The 22751-nt window shown below is 37.7% G+C and overlaps 4 protein-coding genes and 2 pseudogenes across 4 annotated transcripts; all 6 read right to left on the bottom strand.

The window, feature by feature from the left end:
• Window positions 1-660: 660 nt before the first annotated feature.
• LOC141811743 (tropinone reductase homolog At5g06060-like) lies at window positions 661-1888 on the bottom strand (annotated as a pseudogene).
• Window positions 1889-5541: 3653 nt separating this feature from the next.
• On the bottom strand, window positions 5542-6749 carry LOC141811745 (tropinone reductase homolog At5g06060-like). Its single transcript, XM_074699799.1, has 5 exons — window positions 6637-6749; window positions 6346-6553; window positions 6037-6253; window positions 5851-5957; window positions 5542-5734 (listed from the first exon to the last, which is right to left on the bottom strand). The coding sequence occupies exons 1-5, from the start codon at window positions 6705-6707 to the stop codon at window positions 5558-5560; spliced, it is 780 nt and encodes a 259-aa protein (XP_074555900.1). The 5' UTR covers window positions 6708-6749; the 3' UTR covers window positions 5542-5557.
• A 2208-nt stretch (window positions 6750-8957) lies between these two features.
• LOC141811744 (tropinone reductase homolog At5g06060-like) lies at window positions 8958-10306 on the bottom strand. Its single transcript, XM_074699798.1, has 5 exons — window positions 10195-10306; window positions 9924-10131; window positions 9515-9731; window positions 9332-9438; window positions 8958-9232 (listed from the first exon to the last, which is right to left on the bottom strand). The coding sequence occupies exons 1-5, from the start codon at window positions 10263-10265 to the stop codon at window positions 9056-9058; spliced, it is 780 nt and encodes a 259-aa protein (XP_074555899.1). The 5' UTR covers window positions 10266-10306; the 3' UTR covers window positions 8958-9055.
• Window positions 10307-12890: 2584 nt separating this feature from the next.
• Window positions 12891-14619, bottom strand: LOC141811503 (tropinone reductase homolog At5g06060-like). The gene is made up of 4 exons (XM_074699528.1): window positions 14502-14619; window positions 14276-14388; window positions 13984-14000; window positions 12891-13386 (listed from the first exon to the last, which is right to left on the bottom strand). Exons 1-4 carry the CDS (start codon window positions 14570-14572, stop codon window positions 13078-13080), a joined length of 510 nt encoding a protein of 169 aa, XP_074555629.1. The 5' UTR covers window positions 14573-14619; the 3' UTR covers window positions 12891-13077.
• A 3731-nt stretch (window positions 14620-18350) lies between these two features.
• On the bottom strand, window positions 18351-19598 carry LOC141848265 (tropinone reductase homolog At5g06060-like). The gene is made up of 5 exons (XM_074736317.1): window positions 19473-19598; window positions 19185-19392; window positions 18873-19092; window positions 18670-18776; window positions 18351-18542 (listed from the first exon to the last, which is right to left on the bottom strand). The coding sequence occupies exons 1-5, from the start codon at window positions 19541-19543 to the stop codon at window positions 18366-18368; spliced, it is 783 nt and encodes a 260-aa protein (XP_074592418.1). The 5' UTR covers window positions 19544-19598; the 3' UTR covers window positions 18351-18365.
• Window positions 19599-20592: 994 nt separating this feature from the next.
• LOC141848264 (uncharacterized) lies at window positions 20593-22234 on the bottom strand (annotated as a pseudogene).
• Window positions 22235-22751: the final 517 nt, after the last annotated feature.

Below are 22751 nucleotides of genomic sequence, written 5' to 3'. Positions count from 1 at the left end.
TAAAGGTTTTTTCCGATCTGACTGAAGTGTTTGCTCGAAGTCGACCCCACTTAGTGGGATAAGACTTGGTTGTTGGTTGTTGTTGTTGACTGAAGTGTTTGCTCGAGTTGCAGCTCAAGCAACTAATTGTCTGTGCAGTGAGATACTTGAATAATGCATACATGTTCATTGTTGTGGAAGTCACAATAATTTCTATCAAAAATATAATTATTTACATAATTATATTAAACAATAGCTATTAATTAAACATAATCATAAATAAGAACACTAAATATTTAATGAGGTTAGATAAATTATACCTAAATCCTTAAAAACACTTTCAAAATATTTCATTAAATTAGAAAATATTACAAAATAGGAGAAATAGATGGAAAATATAAGAGAAGACACTAATCCAGATTCACAAACTAATTACAAAAAATTAAGGATAAGAGTCTTTTTATAATCTTAAGACTCCTTATTTTCTAAAGTCCCAATGTGGGACTATTAAATTTTATCAAAACTAACATCCATGCTTATCTGTTTAATCAAGTGTATTCGATTCATATATAATAAGTACAAAGATATACCAAATATATCACATCGATACATACTTAATATATAGCGATTCCATCCTAAAGTATTAAAGCGTACACAATTCCATATATATAGCACAGTATGTCACCACTTACTGTATTACCTCCATCGACAGTGATCACTTGACCAGTAATGAAAGACGAAGAAGGAAGGCAAACAAAAGCCACCAAAGCTGCAACCTCCTCAGGCTCTCCCACACGCCCAAGCGAAGTACGACGACACCACTTCGCTGCCAGTTCTTCATTCTCCACGAACTATTAATTAACTAAACAGAAAAAGTAAAGTACTCTTATACAAGCTTAATTTGTTCACGATCGATATTTACATGAAAAGGAACACTTAAGTCGAGACAAAGACGACAAGCAATCACATACCGACTTAGTCATCGGCGTCTCGATGACACCTGGCGCAACACAATTGGTGCGAATATTGTCCTTGGCCCATTCGCAAGCCAGGCATCTAGTCAGTTGGTTCATGCCTCCTAATTAACACACAACCAATCCAAATTATAGATATTAACATGGATTTTTTCCCCTTTTTTAGAGAATAATATAATTAGGATTAGGATACATACCCTTAGATGCTCCATAGACGGACATAAAAGAGTTTCCGTGGAGACCCACAATCGAGGAAACGAAGACGATATTCCCTCGTCCAGATGCCTTGAGAAGAGGATGAGCGAGTTGACTCAAATGGAAACCTGCTTCCAAGTTGGTGTTCATGGTGTGCTTGTACTCCTCTGGAGTCACCTCTAAAACTGGCTTAATGTAACCAAATTAACGCTGCATTATTAACCTTCACGAATTAACAGTCAATCGAATCCAGTTAACAGTTAGATAGAGAGAAAATATTTAACAATTTTATATCTAACAAATGTCGATCGATCGTCACCAGGATATTGAGTTTGCCGTTGAAGACGGCGTTGACTTCCTGTATCAGATTCTCCCTCTCCTCCGAGGACGACACGTCGCAGACCGAACCAGTCACCTGAAGCTTCTGGTCTCTCCATTTCTGCAAACTCTCCTTCAGCTCTGCTTCATTCCTGGCACACGTATGAACTGCTGCTCCAAATCTTGCTAGTTCTTCCACAATAGCAAACCTACAAAAACAACAACATGCAAAAGCTTTCCCAAAAAGAAAAGGCTACAAAAAGAAGAAGATAAAAGCAAAATATTTACCCTATCCCTTTGGATCCACCAGTGACCAGGGCTGTTTCTCCTCGCAGAGACCATCTATTTCCCAATTCCATCAAGTGCTTCTATCTGATCTATTCTCAGAAAATTGTGTGAGAAGAAAGGGAGAAGAAGAGTAAAGTGGCTATTGACTCGGTTACTTCTTATAATATATACAAACAAAAAAATATTTATTTTAAAATGTTTTTCTTGTTTTTTCCTACGCACAAAAAATAAAGATATAGTTTAGTCTGCTGTCGTTGTGTAAGTTAATTGGATGGATGGGAAGATGAGTAATTAGTGCTTGTTTTTTGTGTGGGCCATAATTGTCTTTTCCTGAAGGGTAACATAAGAGATAACTCTTTTTTTTAATTTTATTTTAAAAAATTAGGGTTGGACCAATTGATTTTTACTTGCTTTCGCTGTCTCGTTTTAAAATTGATGAAGTTGGAAATTGTGTTTGATTATACTCAGCACCTATGCTGTCTGGCGTTTAAACTGCCGTCCCCATTTCCGAAATATTGGAAAACATTTTCATTCGTGAAAACTTACAAGAAACGGTCAATGGAGGCCGTAGCGGCGTCGGGGCCAGGCGGCGCGATCGCCGATAGGAAGGTATACCTCATCTAGGGTTTTCATCACAGCCAACCCCTGGCTTCTCCGGTGGCTTGGTGAGAAGAGCAGACACCGGCACATCGAGAGGAGGAAGAACAGAGACCAACCCTCTGTTTTGTCGTGCGATCATCGTTCATGATTCTCTGCCGCGAGGGGCTGGGATGGTACATCCGGCTAGCAAGGAGGAGGAGAAGAACATGGATTCGGCTCTCAAGCTTCTCACTACCACGGGACCGGAGGAGTGTCGTAGGGTTTCTCCCATCGGGTGGAAGAAGCTGACGTCGGCAGCTTTGGGTCTCGATCCTCTCCTCCCAATCGCGAGCCGAGCGGAGCAAGGTTCACCCCTTTTCGATCCGACGGCGGTGGCAGAGGAGAGGGCGACGGTGGCAGAGGAGTGGGCGAGCAGGCGCGGTGAGGAAATAGAGTTGCGATGGAGATGATGTACAATGGCACGCGCGATTTTTCCTTTATAATGAGGAGCTATATTTAGGGTTTAATCGATCGGCGCTATTTGAATGAACCAAACTCAATTGAACCGGTTCATATGGGCTGAACCGGACTAGTTCGGTTCAGATAAATACTATCAGACGGTGTCCTGTGGCGGCAACCAAAGGAGCGGCGACAGCTGTGGGGTGGAGGAAAAGCATAGAAGGGAAGAAGAGAAGAGAGGATGGTGTCGCCAAGTGTGGGCGGCGGCGGCAGAAGATGAGGAAGAGGAGAAGAGGAAGCAGAGATGGCGTCAGTGAAACAGGGGAGGCTGGCTGCGAGAATCGGGCGAATATTTAGGTTATTGTAGCTTTTATTGATTCTTTAATGGGTTTGGGTTTAAACCGTTAAGCCATTAATCCATCCACTAGCTAATTAACTCCACTAAACCTCCTAACCCTAAATGAATTAGGATTTGATTGATCAAACCCCATCCACATTAGGTTTATTTAATTAACCCCTCCTAAATTAAAGTTAAGGCTATTTAACTTTAGGTCTTCGACACTGTAGGTCTTCGACGTTTTTCAAAATCGAAAACTTCAATTATTACCATTTTCCGTTTTCATTTTTATGTTTTCTGTTTCATGTCTTCAAGTTTTTAGACAGCATAGCTCAGCACATTGAAAATGAAAAATAGAATGCACAATATAACAACTTTTGTCGTTTCCATTGTTCCTTCGTATATGTGATATTTATATCTTTTATCTGATGAGGGGAAAAAGGCACACTCAATTAATCCTAAAATATATCGACTTTCAAAATATTTATTTTTATTGAAATTCAAACTCTTTGATTTTTTTATTTTCTAAAAATTTTTGATCATTACACTGTACCATAAAAATATAAATCGTCTTTAAAAATATATCAAAAAGGAATCTAGGCAATCAAACCATTCTAACTCAACTGTAGGCCCAAGATAAAACAAGCTGAGAATGCTTGTTTGGGCCGATGATCAGTTGGTCGATCTACAAAGTTGAATTTGGTGACGAAAATAGTGGTTCAGCCTCCCTATCCAACAATTTGACTTTTCTACTCGACCTTCCCTGTTTGATACATTATAACAAATTTTGATTTTTTGCAATATGCATTTAGCGTGCATTTAAGCTATAAAATGGTGCGCATCATAGTTCACGATGCACGCGGTGGTTAGCAACATCCGTGGCTCGCGATTCACGTCGATAACATCCGCAACTCGGATACGCGTTATCAATATTCACACATTTATATTACCATACATAAATATCCACACACAATTATAATACCATATAAAGATACTACATACAATTATAAAATCGAAACTCAAATAATTATAATATCACATACAATTCAATATCACACTTAAACAATACAATAAGTCTCTTAGTAAGAGAAAATAATTCAAACTAGTAACATAATTTTTTTCATACATAAAAATATATGACTTTAAAAAGTTGGCTAAGGGTTTGCTGGGTGCGCCAAGGCCGGGTTTAGGGATTTAAAATTCTTAAATCCCTACTCGACAACTTAGCCACCCTATTCAGCCTCCCTACTTGGCCTTCCCTACTTGATAGCTCGACCTCTCTGTTCGGCAACTCAACTTTTGTAACTTGAGAGTTTTAATATTTATGGATCATTTTTACAAAAAGATGAAAGGATCGAGAGAGATATATTATATAGAATATAAGTGAAATAGTTGAAATGGAAGAGAGTGTCAGGTGTTCTTTGTAATCATAAAATACTTTTAAGACTTAAAAAAAATTTTACAAAATGATAATTAGACTTGCTATGTTATATGGAGGTGAATGTTAGGCTATAACTTGAATAGATAAGCAGAAGATGAAATTGCAGAAATAAATATGTTAAAGTAATGTGCGAACATATAAGATTGAATAGAATAAGAAATAAAAATATTAAAAAATCTGAATTACACCTATTGATAAAAAATTCTAGAGGACACATTTAACATGGTACGTATATAAACTTCGACAACTAATAAATATTTCAATTAAGCGATATGAAACTATAACACATCAAATAAAGAAAATAAAAAAAAAAGACTTGATTAATAATAATAAAATAAAATAAAATTTATTTAAAAATAAATAATAATATAATAAGGAATAGATTTCAATGACATAGAAAGAATTATATAACCCATCTCATCTACCATAAAACTTAATTATTATTGAATTCTTTCAACATATTAAAAGGAGTAATTAACCACTCAACCTAACTCATACAACGTGTACAATTAAAAAAAAAAAAGATACAAACACATTCACTTTTATATAGATGATAATATAAAATTTTATAAGTAAAGATGAAGTTACAAAAAACTTGAGTTTTTATAAAAATATAGTTAAAACTAACTTATAATAAAAAGTTTAAGGTAGCGTGTAGTGACGGAGGCGATGAAACTAATTGTTTGTAGGTTTTTCCCGGTTTGACTGGAGCTAGTGTTTGCAGCTCAAGGAACTAATTGTCTGTCCAGTGACCTAGATACTTGAATAATGCATACAAGTTCATGGCCATCTGTTTAATCAAGTGTATTCAATTCATATAATAAGTATAAAGATATACCAATTATATTACATCGATACATACTTAATAAACATAGTGTACGTAGCGATATCCTAGTATGATTTTGAATAAGACATACATACATAGATGCCTGTGTTTTTATTAAAGCGTACACAATTCCATATATCATATATATAGATAGATCAGATTTAAATGTCACCGTTTATTGTCTTACCTCCATCGACAGTGATCACTTGGCCAGTGATGAAAGACGAAGAAGGAAGGCAAAGAAAAGCCACCGAAGCTGCAACCTCCTCAGGCTCTCCCACACGCCCAAGCGGAGTACGATGACACCACTTCGCTACCAGTTCTTCATTCTCCACAAACTATATATTAATTAAACAGAAAAGTACTCTTAATTATACAAATCTAATTTTTTTAACGATCGATATTTACATGAAAAGGAACACTTAAGTTGAGACAAAGACAAGCAATCACATACCCACTTAGCCATTGGCGTATCGATGACACCTGGCGCAACACAATTGGTGCGAATATTGTCCTTGGCCCATTCGCAAGCCAGGCATCTAGTGAGTTGGTTCATGGCTCCTAATTAACACACAACCAATCCAAATTATATATATTTCATGTTGCATTTAGATATCAACAGAATAATTAGGATATCTACCCTTAGATGCTCCATAGACGGACATAGAAGAGGCTCCTTGGAGACCCACATTCGAGGAAATGAAGACGATATTGCCCCGTCCAGATGCCTTGAGAAGAGGATGAGCGAGTTGACTCAAATGGAAACCTGCTTCCAAGTTGGTGTTCATGGTGTGCTTGTACTCCTCTGGAGTCACCTCTAAAACTGGCTTAATGTAACCAAACGCTGCATTATTAACCTTCACAAATTAACAGTCAATCGAATCCAGTTAACAGTTAGCTAGCTAGAGAAAATAAAACAAATATCTAACAAATGTCGATCGATCGTCACCAGGATATTGAGTTTGCCGTTGAAGACGGCGTTGACTTCCTGTATCAGCTTCTCCCTCTCCTCGGAGGAAGACACGTCGCAGACCGAACCAGTCACCTGAAGCTTCTGGTCTCTCCATTTCTGCAAACTCTCCTTCAGCTCTGCTTCATTCCTGGAACACGTATGAACTGCTGCTCCAAATCTTGCTAGTTCTTCCACAATAGCAAACCTGCAACAGCAACAAAAAAAAAAAGGAAAATATTTTTTTCCCAAAAAAAGGCTATAAAAAGAAGATAAAAGCAAAATATTTACCCTATCCCTTTGGATCCACCAGTGACCAGGGCTGTTTCCCCTCGCAGAGACCATCTATTTCCCAACTCCATCAATTGCTTCTATCTGATCAATTCTCAGAAAATTGTATGAGAAGAAAGGGAGAAGAAGAGTAATATAATATATACAAACAAACTGTGGAAAATCAAACTAATATCTTGTAACTATCCTAATTTAGATGATTCTACTGTTAATATCTTGTATTTATAGCTAACCTAATTTAGATGATTCTGCTACAGCTGTTAATATCTTGTATTTATAACTATCTTGTATCAATAGGAAACCAATCACACAATTAATTAGTTTCCTATTAATTAGAATTTCTGTATTTAGCTAATACCTCATATATTTATATCTCTCCTATTTCTCATGAATAAAATATCTCTTTTTTTCTCCTAAAACCACACAAACAAAATGTTGATTTTAAAAATATTTTTTTCTTGTTTTTTCCTACGCACAAAAAATAAAGATATAGTTTAGTTTGCTGTTGTTGTGTGGTTAATTGGATGGATGGGTGGATGAGTAATTAGGGTTTGTCATATCGACGGAGGACGGAGGATCCAATGCTTGATCCAAATTGAGGAATTTTTTTTAATCTGATTAAATTATTGAATAATTGAGTATGAAAATTTTTAAATTTAAATAAGAAGATAGATTTAGTATAAGCCCACTCATACTTAATCTGAATATCTAATTAAATAATAAATATATATCCATTAATTATTTTTTTTATTTCATTCATGATCAATTAAAAAAATAAATTTGATTTTTTCTTCTCCTCCTCTACTTCTAACTCTAATATACGACTAAATTAGAAATAGTCTATAAATATTTAATAAAGTCCCCGTGGGCTCCCTTTTAACTCATTCTCTTTGGTGCAGTCCCATAACCTAGGCCTTTGCTCATGACCGATCTAATCTGACTAGCGACCGACTCAATTGATGACTGACACAACGACTAACCACACAAGCAAACAAAGTCGACCTAGTGTCTGCGTCAACCAGACCACTCCCCTGGTCTCAGTTGAAACATACTACTAAGTGAAAACACATGGTAATCTAGATGTGTTGAAAAAATAATGAAAAATGGACTTCAATTTAAATAAGTGTTTAATCCCATATTGAAAGTTTTATGATAACATGACTAATTTATATTGAATCATGATTATAGATATTATGAATTTATATGGATGAAAGATTCTTTCTCAAATATTTTCACTCAAAATATTTTATTTGCCTACCTAAATACTATTGACGTTTCAAATCAGACCATTAATCCATTAATTGTATTATTAATCTATCATTAATCTCCAGTTAATGAGAGATATGCTGCGAGGTTATAAAAGAGGTAAAAGAGGAAGCGGGAGACCACAAAAAGAGTATTCTCGATCCCTTGCTTCTCTTTCCTCTGCTTCCCTGGTGATAGCCTTTGGTGTAATTAGTTCGCCGAGAACGATCTGTGCTTGATCGTTTCTCCGGTCCTGTTGTTGTATCCTAGGAAACAGACGTCCGTCGTGACCTCTAAGCACCGCCAGAGGAGACGAATCTATTTTAAGGAAACTGCGTTGAATGCAGGTCTCGACATCGGCTCTCGGCATCTCACTCGGCGACTCGACCGACTCGACACTCGACGACTTGGCACTCGGCAACTCGGTCGACTCGGCTCTCAGCATCTCACTCGGCGACTCGGCTCTCGGCGGACTCAGCTCTCGACATCTCACTCGGCCGACTCGGCTCCGGCGTCTCGGTGTCTCGGCACTCGGTGACTCGGCCGACTCGGCCGACTCGGCTCTCGGCCAACTTGGCTCTCGGTTCTCGGCTACTCGGCTCTCGGTCGACTTGGCTTTCAGTCTCTCGGCAACTCGGCAATCGGCCACTCGGCACTCGACAGTCACCACTCGGCTCGGCCACTCGGCAGTCACCACTCGGCTCGACAACTCGGCAGTCGGCCATTCGGAAGTCGGGCACTCGACAACTCAGCAGTCGGCCATTCGAAAGTCGGGCACTCGACCACTCGGCTCGGCCACTCGGCAACTCGCCCATATCGGCTCGTCGCCACTTAGCCCTCTCCGGCACATTCGACCACTCGGCTCGGCCACTCATATTACATCGTAGCTCGACTCAGCAGCTCGGCCTCGGCACTAGGCTCGGCACTCGGCACTCGACCACTCGGCTCGGCCACTCGATAGCTCGGCAGCTCGGCCACTAGGCTCGGCAACTCGATATTCGGCTCGGCAGTCAGCCACTTAGCTCTCTCCGGCAAAAAGTATACTCAGCATAAACAAAGTTAACACTGTCACCCTTTCAACATGTTAAAAGAAGTCGGTTTCATACCAACATGTATGACCTAAAGGAATACATATACGTGAAAAAACAAGTACTCATATTACATCGATAGAGACTCAATAGTCACCGTTTATTGTTACACCTCCATCGACAGTAATCACTTGACCAGTGATGAAAGATGAAGAAGGAAGGCAAAGAAAAGCAACCAAAGCTGCCACCTCCTCAGGCTCTCCGGCTCGCCCAAGCGGAGTACGATGAAACAACTTCGCCACGCGTTCTTCATTCTCCATGAACTATTAAACATAAATTAAACTCTTATACAATTTTAAAATTTTATGATATTTAAATGAAAAAATAACAATTAAGTTAGACAAAGATAAGCAATTGTATACCCTTTTAGCCATAGGTGTCTTGATGAGGCCGGGCGCAACACAATTGGTACGAATATTGTCGTTAGCCCATTCGCAAGCAAGGCATCTAGTGAGTTGGTTCATGGCTCCTAAAGACAACCAATCCAAATTTTGATTAGTAACCAAATTTCATGTTGCATTTAGATATTAAAAAAGTTAGGGTACCCTTAGATGCTCCATAGACAGACAAAGAAGAGTATCCTTTAAGGCCCGAAATCGAGGAAATGAAGACGATATTGCCTCTCCCAGATGCCTTGAGAAGAGGATGAGCGAGTTGACTTAAATGGAAACCAGCTTCCAAGTTGGTGTTCATGGTGTGCTTGTACTCCTCTTGGGTCACCTCTAGAACTGGTTTATGGTAATCAATTGCTACGTTATTAACCTTCACAAACAGTAAATCTAATCAGCAACTTTAGATTCAGTTAACAATTAACAATTTTGTAGAATTGAATAAAAGAAAACTGAGCCACCCACTAAATAGATTAATGACAGTGACAAATTAAAATAGTGGGCTTTATTTGCGGGAGAAGTTTGTCAAATCAAAGCTGCAAGAACAAATGTCAATCATCATCACCAGGATATTGAGTTTGCCGTCGAAGACGGCGTTGACTTCGTGTATCAGATTCTCCCTCTCCTCCGAGGACGACACGTCGCAGACCGAACCAGTCACCTGAAGCTTCAGGTCTCTCCATTTCTGCAAGCTCTCCTTCAGCTCTGCTTCGTTCCAGGAACACGTATGAACTGCTGCTCCAAACCTTGCTAGTTCTTCCACAATAGCAAACCTACAAAAACAACAACAACAAAAAGAAAAGGCTACAAAAAGAAGATAAAAGCAAAATATTTACCCTATCCCTCTGGATCCACCAGTGACCAGGGCTGTTTCTCCTCGCAGAGACCATCTATTTCCCAACTCCATCAAGTGCTTCTATTCTATCTGATCAATTCTCAGAAAATTGTGTGAGAAGAAAGGGAGAAGAAGAGTAGAGTGGCTGTTGACTCTGTTATTTCTTATAATATATACAAACAAACAAAATGTTGATTTTAAAAATGTTTTTTTTCTTGTTTTTTTCCTACGCACAAAAAATAAAGATATAGTTTAGTTTGCTGTCGTTGTGTAGTTAATTGGATGGATGGTTAGATGAGTAATTAGTGCTTGTCATATTGACGAAGGAGGAAGGAGGGAGGAAGGAGGGAGGACGGAGGATCCAATGCCTGGTCCAAATTGGGGATTTTTTTTTCAATCCGATTAAATTATTAAATAATTAAGTATGAAAATTTTTAAATTTAGATACGAAGCCGGATTTAATATAATCCCACTCATACTTAATCTGAATATTTAATTAAATAATAAATATATATTCATTAATTATTTTTTTATTTCATTAACGATCAATTAAAAAAATAAATTTGATTTTCTCTTCTCCTCCTCTACTTCTAACTCAAATATACGACTAAATTAAAAATAATCTATGAATATTTAATAAAGTCCCCATCGACTCCCTTCTAACTCATTCTCTTTAGTCCCGTGACCTAGGCCTTTGCTCCTCCCTTAGTGATAATGACGACCGATCTGATCCGACTAGCGACCCACTCAATAGATGATTGATACAACAACTCCGGAAGACATGTTTATATATATATACTTATGACAACTAATTAATAAATATTTTAATTAGAATGATATGAAACTATGACAAATATATATATCAAAAATGAAAGAGATAAAAAAAATTTTGATTAGCAAAAATAAAATAAGATAAAATTTTATTTAAAAATAAATTACCACGACGGAAGAGTGTATTGTCTCAGCTTCGTTGAGATTCGAACCCTTGCTCTCTTCTGCAAGTCTGCTCCATCATAACCAACTCAACTATACCTCGGAGCAATAATTAACCACTCAATCTAACTCATATAGACGTGTACGACCTAAAAAATTATAAACACATGAGAAAAGGGAGTGTTTGGTTTGGTCATTTTTCATTTTCATTTTTTTATTTTCTAAAAATTACTGTTTACTTTGTGTTTTCCAATCTCATTCTTTCGAAAATGAGAAGTCATTTTCTTAAAAAAACAGAAAATGATAAAATATCATTTTCTATAGAGAATGGAAACTGCGGCTGAGAAATAGAAAACCCGAGAACGCGGCTACAGTAACGTCGCACGCCTCCAAATTTCTACCCGACGTCGCAACCTCATCGCACAACTCCTTTTCTTCCCCGACTTAAGGGTTGCAATTTTGACCCCCAACAACTTAGGCATCTCCGCCTCGGCCTCCATGAACCCGGCGCCTCTGGTGGGAACCGTGGCGGTGGCGCTAAAAATCGGACATTTCTTTTGTTTCCCATAAAGCGGAGAGGAAAGGAGCAACCTTTGGGGGTCGAAGGTGGCTCTTAGCCTCGAAAGCCATGGAGTTCTCTCCTCCGAGTTAAAATCGAGGATCGGGGAGGCGAAACGGGCAGCGACGAAGGGGAGTCAGCGGCGGAGGGGTTGGCGGAAGGTGCGAGCTTGTGGTGCGGGAGGCAGTGAAAGGAGGCCCTGCGCTGATATAACCCTCTCCATGATTCAAGCGATATGAGGGGATATCCGAGTAGCAGAGAGAAGCTTGAATAGATTTGGGAATTCAATAACCAGAACCCAACCTCGAAATCGTTACGAGGCAGTAACAAACCCTTTTTTACTAGTCCTGTTCCTGAAGGGATGAGAACAAGGAAGGAAGCATCCAAGGAAGATGATCGAATGCAGGAATTGATCCGTTCGTCGACGCAAGCAATATGTTGGTGAGATAGAAGTCTTCGTGGTTGCGTCTCAAAAATAGACTATTTGATCCGATTTGCTTGGTATTTTGTCCTTTGAATATTTTTTTTCCTTTCTGAACTTTTCATCAAATTATGCTAATCCTCTTTTGATTTTTTTGATTATACTATAATTATTTATTTGATAAATTTTATTTTTATTTTTTTATAAATTAGATATCCAATTCTTTAAATCAACTAATTTTAATTTATTTTCCACCTCACGATCCCACACGGTCGATTAGATTTGACCCCCTTCTTGTATGATTTTTCCTTTTCTATGAATAAGATGATCTTTTTATTATAAAAAACTATTTTATTTATAATTTTTTATATTAATAAATTAAACATATTTTTTATTTTTATTTTCTAGAAAATAAAAAATAGTATATTATACCAAACGTATTTTTTATTTTTAAAAAATTAGATTAGAAAATAAAAAAATAGAAATAGAAAAATGATGAAGTTACATAAAACTTTTATATTATCATCATTTTCACTTTTATAGATGATAATATAAAATTTTGTAAGTAAAGATGAAGTTACATAAAACTTTATTTTTTTTATAAAAATATAGTTAAAAACTAACTTAATAAAAAGTTTAAGGTAGTATGTAGTGATGGAGGCGATGAAACTAATTGTTTGTAGGTTTTAATTTTCCCGGTCTGACTGGAGCTAGTGTTTGCAGCTCAAGGAACTAATTGTCTGTGCAGTGACATCTACTTGAATAATAATGCATACATGTCCATCTGTTTAATCAAGTGTATTCAATTCATATAATAACTACAAAGATAAACCAATGATATCACATCGATACATACTTAATAAACACAGTGTAGCGATTCCATCCTAAAGTATTAAAGCGTACACAATTCCACACACACATATACACATATATATATATATATATATATATATATATAACATAGATCAGATTTAAATGTCACCGTTTATTGTCTTACCTCCATCGACAGTGATCACTTGGCCAGTGATGAAAGACGAAGAAGGAAGGCAAAGAAAAGCCACCGAAGCTGCCACCTCCTCAGGCTCTCCCACACGCCCAAGCGGAGCACGAGTAGAGGAGATGAAGACGATATTGCCCCGTCCAGATGCCTTGAGAAGAGGATGAGCGAGTTGACTTAAATGGAAACCAGCTTCCAAGTTGGTGTTCATGGTGTGCTTGTACTCCTCTGGAGTCACCTCTAAAACTGGCTTAATGTAACCACCAAACGCTGCATTATTAACCTTCACGAATTAACAGTCAATCGAATCCAGTTAACAGTTAGCTAGCTAGAGAAAATAAAACAAATATCTAACAAATGTCGATCGATCGTCACCAGGATGTTGGATTTAATTTCTTAATTATGGGCTTAATTGTAATTTGTATATGCGGATACGAACCGAACCCATTTAAGTGATCTAATTAAGGTTTATCGGGTTTCGGATTATTGATGTGGATTAAAATATGTAGAACCCGTTAGTCCGTTCCGATATTATTATGGATTAAATTTATTATTATTTTATTAATCCATTTTTGGTATTATCGGATAGGGATTAAATATAGAAAATAAGTTAATCTGTTCCGTTATTATCTATGGGCTGATAACGGTTCAGATCTCTATATAAGGGTTTGGTCCCCGAGGGTTTAGGGCATCATGTGACATCGCCTTCGTTCCCCATTGACGAAGGTTTTACGGCCGTCACCCTAAATCCCTTGGAAGACCTCCCTCTAGCTTCCGCTTTGTTTTTCTTCCACAGGGATCAAGCACAAGGAGTTGCAGGACAAGGACATGGCCCTACAAACAGGTTCCTTGTCGTTATTTTATATTTTACATATTAAACCATGTTATTCGTAGAAACTAGATCATTAAATTTGTATTTCCTATTTGAAGTTCTAATTTAGTTTATAGAACTCATGCGGTTTAGGATTTACAAATTCCATCAATTGGTATCAGAGCGAGGTTTTGTTTCTTCGTATTTCATGGTTTGTAAAATCATAATTTCTTTTTGTGATTGGTAGCAAACTTGTTCCTAAATTATGAATAGGTTGAATTGGAATTACTCCAATTTATTGTACGATTCATACTTGAAAGGAACAAATCAATTTTTTTATATATATTATACGGTTTATAACATAATATATATAAAAGTCTCCATTTCTGCAAACTCTCCTTCAGCTCTGCTTCATTCCTGGCACACGTATGAACTGCTGCTCCAAATCTTGCTAGTTCTTCCACAATAGCAAACCTGTTTTCAAAAACATCAACAACAACAACAACAAAAACAAATATATATGTTTTTTTTTCCAAAAAAGGAAATTAGGCTACAAAAAAGAAAGAAGATAAAAGCAAAATATTTACCCTATCCCTTTGGATCCACCAGTGACCAGGGCTGTTTCTCCTCGCAGAGACCATCTATTTCCCAACTCCATCAATTGCTTCAATTCTATCTGATCAATTCTCAGAAAATTGTATGAGAAGTAAGGGAGAGTAAGAGTATAGTGGCTATTGACTCGGTTACTTCTTATAATATTATATACAAATAAAAAAATATTTATTTTAAAATGTTTTTTCTTGTTTTTCCTACGCACAAAAAATAAAGATCTGTCGTTGTGTAAGTTAATTGGATGCATGGGTAGATGAGTAATTAGTGCTAGCCATATCGACGGAGGACGAAGGACAGAGGATCCAATGCCTGGTCCAAATTGAGGATTTTTTTTATAATCCGATTAAATTATTAAATAATTGAGAATGAAAATTTTTAAATTTAGAAACGAAGACGGATTTAATATAATCCCACTCATACTTAATCTGAATACTTAATTAAATAATAAATATATATTCATTAATTATTTTTTATTTCATCAACGATCAATTAAAAAAATAAATTTAATTTTCTCTTCTCCTTCTCCACTTCTAACTCAAATATACGACTAAATTAAAAATAATCTATAAATATTTAATAAAGTCTCCCCTTCTAACTCATTCTCTTTAGTCCCATGACCTAGGCCTTTGCTCCTCCCTTAGTGATAATGACCGATCTGATCCGACTAGCGACCGACTCAATAGATGATTGATACAACAACTCCGGAAGATACGTTTAACATGGTATATATATATTTAATATAACTAATTAATAAATATTTCAATTAGATAATATGAAACTATAACAAATATACACATCAAATGAGGGAGATAAAAAAAACTTGATTAGTAATAATAAAATAAGATAAAATTTTATTTAAAAATAAATATGATATAATAAGAGATAGATCTCAATTACGTAGAAAGAATCATATAACCAACCCCATCTAAGTAGAATAAAACTTAATTATTATTGTATTCTTTCAACATATTAAAAAGAGTAATTAACAACTCTTCCGTAAAAAAGTGGAATCCGCCACTCCAACGACCCATGATCATCTGTAAGGAGGTAAATCTAGAAACTAGAGTTGACCACGATGGAGAAGGGTATTGTCTCAGTTTCATTGAGATTCGAACTCTTGCCCTCTTCTGTAAGTCTGCTCCTTTGTAACCAACTCAACTATACCCCAGAGCAGTAATTAACCACTCAATCTAACTCATATAGACATGTACGACCTAAAAAATTATAAACACATGAGAAAATAAGGGAGCATTTGGTTTGGTCATTTTTCGTTTTTATTTTATTATTTTTTAAAAATTACTGTTTGCTTTTGTTTTCCAATCTCGTTATCTGGAAAATGAAAAGTCATTTTCTAATAAAATAGAAAATGATATTTTATCATTTTTTCTATAGAGAATGGAAACTGTGGTTGAGAAATAGAAAATTTGAAAACGCGACTACAGTAATGCTGCACGCCTCCAAATTTCTCTCTGACGTCGCAACCTCATCGCACAACTCTTTTTCTCCCCCTACTTAAGGGGTGCAATTTCAACCCCCAACAACTTAGGCATCTCTGACTCACCCTCCATGAACCCGGTGCCTTCGGTGGGAACCGTGGCGGTGGCGCTAAAAATCGGACCTTTCTTTTGTTTCCCATAAAGTAGAGAGGAAAGGAGCAACCTTTGGGGGTCGAAGGCAGCTCTCAGCCTCGGAAGCGATGGAGTTCTCTCCTCCGAGTTAAAATCGAGGATCGAGGAGGCGAAATGGGCGACGACGAAGGGGAGTCAGCGGCGGAGGGGTTGGCGGAAGGTGTGAGCTTGTGGTGCGGTAGGCGGCTAAAGGAGATCCTGCGCTGAGATAACCCTCTATGATTCTAAGCGACCGACACTGAGGGATATCCAAGTACCAGAGAGAAGCTTGAATAGATTTGGAATTCAATAACCAGAACCCAACATCGGAATCGTTACGAGGCAGTAACAAACCCTTTTTTACTAGTTATGTTTTTGAAGGGATGGGAACAAGGAAGGAAGCTTCCAAAGAAGAGGATCGAATGTAAAAATTGATCCGTCGACGGAAGTAATATGTTAGTGAGATAGAAGTCTTTGTGGTTGCGTCTCAAAAATAGACTATTTCATCCGATTTACTTGTATTTTGTCCCTTGAATATTTTTTTTCTTTTATGAACTTTTTATCAAATTATGCTGATCCTCTTTTGATTTTTTGATTATACTATAATTATTTATTTGATAAATTTTATTTTTATTTTTTTATAATTTAGATATCCAATACTTTGAATCAACTAATTTTAATTTATTTTTCATTTTACGGTCCCACACGGTCGGGTTAGATTTGACCTCCTTTGTATATGATTTTTCTTTTTCCATGAATAAGATGATCTTTTTATTATAAAAAACTATTTTATTTATAATTTTTTATATTAATAAACTAAACATATTTTTTATTTTTTCTTTTCTAAAAAATAAAAAATAGTATATCATACTAAACACATTTTCTATTTTCTAAAAATTATATCAAAAAATAGAAAAACAGAACTAGAAAATAAAAATAGAAAAATAGAAAAAATTTTCAAACCAAACACCCATAAGTATTTCATCATTTTCACTTTCATAGATGATAATATAAAATTTTATAAGTAAAGATGAAGTTATGATGCGGAGGGTTATTTAGTAATAACGTGGGCGTCGGGTATAAGGGAGATAAGGAAAAAAGAGTAAAGATAAGTATCTGTTAATTGACGAGAGTTATTCCCTAAATCCTAAGTAAACTCTCGACCTCCCGCCCTGGTGTCGATATGCTTCCTTAAGCATATGTCGACCTCATGACTCGGTGTTTACATGCAACTTGCATCAAGTGCTGACCTCATGACTCGGTCTCGGCATATCTTCTGCATCATGTGCCGACTTCATAACTCGGTCTCGGCGCGCCTTCTGTATCATGTGCCGACCTTATAACTTGGTCTGGGCACGCCTTTTGTATCTTGTGTCGATCTCGTGGTGCGGTGTCGACACATTTCCTACATCCAGGATTAACTTCCAGCACGTGATACTTATTTGAAGACGTGATCGTTCCGCTTAAATCGGAAAAACAGAACCAATTCTTTCGCGGCAACAGGAATGAATATATAAATAGACAAAATCTTTCCAGAATGGAACTAATCTGCTCGAATATTTATCAAATGGTTGCTAATATTTCGGAGATCAGCTGCTATAAAAAGGTGCTCATGCCCATAAGCAAGGCACAGGTACACACACATAAATCTTAACTTTTCCAAGCTCTTTAAACTCTTTCTTCGAGTCGAATCCTAATTTGAGCGTCAGAGTGACTTATCGGGAACCTCCCTTCCCAGTGTCATTCTAATCCTCTTTTTTGGAGTGCCTTGTAGGTCTCTTTTTCTCTTTGCGCAACATCATCACAGGAGCGTGCATGTCGGTAAAGTTTTGAAGCGTTTGAACCATCTACAGTGTATTAACCAGAATAAGCTACATAAAACTTTATTTTTTTAATAAAAATATAGTTAAAAACTAACTTAATAAAAAGTTTAAGGTAGTATGTAGTGATGGAGGCGATGAAACTACTTGTTTCTACGTTTTTCCCGGTCTGACTGGAGCTAGTGTTTGCAGCTCAAGGAACTAATTGTCTGTGCAGTGAGATCTACTTGAATAATAATGCATACATGTCCATCTGTTTAATGAAGAGTATTCAATTCATATAATAACTACAAAGATAAACCAATGATATCACATCGATACATACTTAATAAACACAGTGTAGCGATTCCATCCTAAAGTATATATTAAAGCGTACACAATTCCACACACACACACACACACACATATATATTTAAATGTCACCGTTTATTGTCTTACCTCCATCGACAGTGATCACTTGGCCAGTGATGAAAGACGAAGAAGGAAGGCAAAGAAAAGCCACCGAAGCTGCCACCTCCTCAGGCTCTCCCACACGCCCAAGCGGAGCACGATGACACCACTTCGCTACCAGTTCTTCATTCTCCGTGAACTATTAAATATTAAACATTAAATTAATTAATTCTTATGCAATGTTAATTTTTTCACGATATTAATTTACATGAAAATTAGGAACAATTAAGTTGAGACAAATTAAAGACAAGCAATTAATCACATACCCTCTTAGCCATCGGCGTAGCGATGACACCGGGCGCAACGCAATTGGTACGAATATTGTCCTTGGCCCATTCGCAAGCCAGGCATCTAGTCAGTTGGTTCATGCCTCCTAATATAATTAACACACAACCAATCCAAATTATAGATATTAACATGGATTTTTCCCCCCTTTTTTAGAGAATAATTAGGACTAGGATATACATACCCTTAGATGCTCCATAGACGGACATAAAAGATTTTCCGTGGAGACTCGCAGTAGAGGAGATGAAGACGATATTGCCCCGTCCAGATGCCTTGAGAAGAGGATGAGCGAGTTGACTTAAATGGAAACCAGCTTCCAAGTTGGTGTTCATGGTGTGCTTGTACTCCTCTGGAGTCACCTCTAAAACTGGCTTAATGTAACCACCAAACGCTGCATTATTAACCTTCACGAATTAACAGTCAATCGAATCCAGTTAACAGTTAGCTAGCTAGAGAAAATAAAACAAATATCTAACAAATGTCGATCGATCGTCACCAGGATATTGAGTTTGCCGTTGAAGACGGCGTTGACTTCCTGTATCAGTTTCTCCCTCTCCTCCGAGGAAGACACGTCGCAGACCGAACCAGTCACCTGAAGCTTCTGGTCTCTCCATTTCTGCAAACTCTCCTTCAGCTCTGCTTCATTCCTGGCACACGTATGAACTGCTGCTCCAAATCTTGCTAGTTCTTCCACAATAGCAAACCTGCAAAAACAACAACATGCAAAAGCTTTCCCAAAAAGAAAAGGCTACAAAAAGAAAGAAGATAAAAGCAAAATATTTACCCTATCCCTTTGGATCCACCAGTGACCAGGGCTGTTTCTCCTCGCAGAGACCATCTATTTCCCAACTCCATCAATTGCTTCAATTCTGTCTGATCAATTCTCAGAAAATTGTGTGAGAAGAAAGGGAGAAGAAGAGTAAAGTGGCTATTAACTCGGTTACTTCTTATAATATATACAATTACAAAAAAATATTTATTTTAAAATGTTTTTTCTTGTTTTTTACTACGCACAAAAAATAAAGCTATAGTTTAGTTTACTGCCATTGGGTAGTAATTTGGATGAATGAGTTAGTGCTTGCCATAAAATATATTTTTTCTTTTTTTCTTCCATGAAAAAAATATATAAAGAAAATAGTTTGGTTTCCTGTCGTCGCTTAATTTAATTGGGTGGATGGGTGAGTGGTTGTATTTGTTTGGATGGTTGCATTCGATTGGATAAAATCAGTCCAAATCTTTTTAATTTCCTTCTTTTGTGTGGACCATAATTGTCTTTTTCTCTACGGTAACATAGGAGATGCCAATTTTTTTTAAAAATAATTTAGATATCCAATTCTTTGAATGAATTAATCATAAAGATAAAAATTTTTTATTGACTATTAAAATAAATTCGAGAAGTATAGATGGGTCTTGACGGATAACCCAACATCATGAATGGTTCAAACGCCAAATATATAGGTGTCTTGCATGGGAATCGAATCTTCATTTGCACGAGAGTATGCCCTATGTCTTAGCTCTATTTGCTGCAGACTAGCACCTTGCGAGGGAGTTGAAATGGATGCATCCGATCATCATTACACAAACTTGAGCATACTTGACTTGCACCATGTAGAGGGGAAAGTAATATAATTCAGCAAGCCTACAAAAGCATCACTTTTGCAACATTACTAAGAACTAATGGATCATGTATGATCACACTACACAATTACAGATTATTAATTTCCATGCAGAACTAACTTAACATACTAACAGAATAAATCAAATATATACTGTTAGATTAATCACTGAATTCAGCATTTTCTGAGTCAAAAATGTATATTTTGACTACACTATTTTTCCTGAAACACCTTTACCAACCTGCACAACTGGTAAATCCAGATACACTCACCAATAGGAAGCACCAATAGGCATCAGATCTCTTAATTTGATGAAAATCTGCATTGAGAACCATATCCAAGTTCAGTAACATCGGCTCAAATCATCATGTTGGGCGATTGCTGTTGAGAAGGTTGATTCAGATAAGTTTCAGTTCTTCTGAGAAACTTATGAGAGGATTATTGGCACCTTACTTTGGCACAACACAATGCTTCGTATACAAAATCATATGGCCGCAAACCAGAAGTTACCATTTTGCTTAGCAAAATCTCTGCCTCGTGCCACTTTCTATCCTTGCAAAGAATTCGAATTGCTAAACCATAGCTCGCGATATTGGGAGCCATTCCATTTGATATCATGTCACTGATCAACCTTAGAGCCTTGTAGGAACTGCCTTCTCTGCCATACCCATATATCATCATGTCATAAGTTGCATCGGTTGGTTTTAACCCTTTGTCGTTCATCGAATCAAACAGTTTCCGAGCATCTTTCATATTGGCTTGCATGCACAAACCATGTATTAGAACAGCATATGTGTAGGCATCTGCTTTCAAACCTCTTCTCTCCATTGATTCATACATCTGAAAGGCCCTATCTGTATCATTTGCTCTAGCAAAAGCATCAATGAGGATGTTGTAAGTGACAAGCGTCGGAGCTAATCCCCTAAGCTTCATGTCCTTGTAAGCATTTGCTACTCCAATCAGGTCGCCTGCTCGAGAAAGCCCATTGATGAGCACATTGTAAGTTACGATACTCGGCAAGCAACCACTTTTCTTCATCTGATTCATTAAACTTGTAGCTTTGGAACCCTGCCCTGCTTTAAAATAGCCATCTATGAGAAGGTTATAAGTAACCAGACTCGGTCGCAATCCATCAGCTTTCAATTTAATGAACAATTTTTCAGCATCCTTTACCTTGCCTTGCTTGCAAAACCCACCGATCATGGTGTTATACGTCACGACGTTTGGCAGAATTCCCTTCTGAGTCATTTCATCGAACAGTTGGAACGCCAAGCAGAAGTCTTGCCCCCTGCAGCACTCCGATAGCAAAACGTTGTAAGTGTAGAGATTGGGGCAGACTCCACTCCGCTTCATCTCGTCGTACATCTCGAAACCAGAAGTAGGGAATCCGTTCCTGAAGCAGCCGCTGATCATGACGGTGTAAGTGAACTCGTTGGGCGCCACGCCCCGGCCTTTCATCCGGTCGAACAATCGCTTCGCGGCGTCAAAGCTGCCTCTTTTACAGCACCCGTCGATCAAGCTGGTATAGATGACCACACTGGAAGCCTCGCCGCCGACCTCGAACTCGTCCAGCAAGGCGGAAGCCTCGTCGAAGAGTCCGGCGTCGCAGAGGCCGCGGATCATGATGGCGAAGCTGTGTGCGTCGAGAGCCATCCGGGTCCTAGCTTCGCGGAAGAGCGAGGAGGCGGTGTGGAGGAGGTCTGCATCGAGGAGCAGGCGGCGGAGGAGGCGGTTGAAGGTGGCGGGATGAGGGGTGAGGCCGCGGCGGAGCATGTGGTGGAGGCAGAGGGCGGCCGGGCGGGGATCGTGGGATGGGTCTTGGTCGTCGACGAGGAGGCGGAGAACGAGGGCGGAGGTGGAGGGGTCGAAGATCGGATAGCTTTTGATCTAGCTGTTGGAGAAGAACGACGGGCTTACGGGCCGTAGCCATTCTTTCCCCTGCAACGCAACAGAGAAGATTTGAAGAACTCAGCCTGGTTCATATATTATATCTCACTGAATATTTCATTTCGCCCCCGCAATTTATCTTTATTTTTAAATATTCCATACAAAAATGTTCAAAAGTAATTTCTTCCTTCGTGAATGTCAAAATCATTTTAAAAATACAAACTCAAAAACATAGTTGGAACATGATTGAGTTGATTATTACGGGATAGACTTACTGAAATGGATAAGATCGAATTTCGATGAAACTGAGACAATATCCTCTTCTATTGTGGATTAGTTTGATTTGTCTCGGGACCGTAAGGTAAAGCTCCGGATGCTAGCAATGATGAAGCCACCGCAATGGTGGTAAAGAGGCATCAATAAAGCAAGAAGTGGATCTCTTGTCCCACTCTTAAATTGGTCACAAAGAAAGAGTGGAAATCGTAGGGCCCTACCACTTCAACTTCTTCCTCTCTTTGCATAAAGAAAGGCCATGTTTCATCATTAACTCAACCTAGCAG

Source organism: Curcuma longa, chromosome 17 (assembly GCF_044706935.1).
Source record: "Curcuma longa cultivar G26 ecotype Majalengka, Jawa Barat chromosome 17, ITB_CL_G26_1.1, whole genome shotgun sequence".
NCBI lineage: Eukaryota > Viridiplantae > Streptophyta > Magnoliopsida > Zingiberales > Zingiberaceae > Curcuma > Curcuma longa.
Note: the sequence above shows the minus strand (reverse complement) of the source record. Positions and strands in the feature narration are given on the sequence as shown.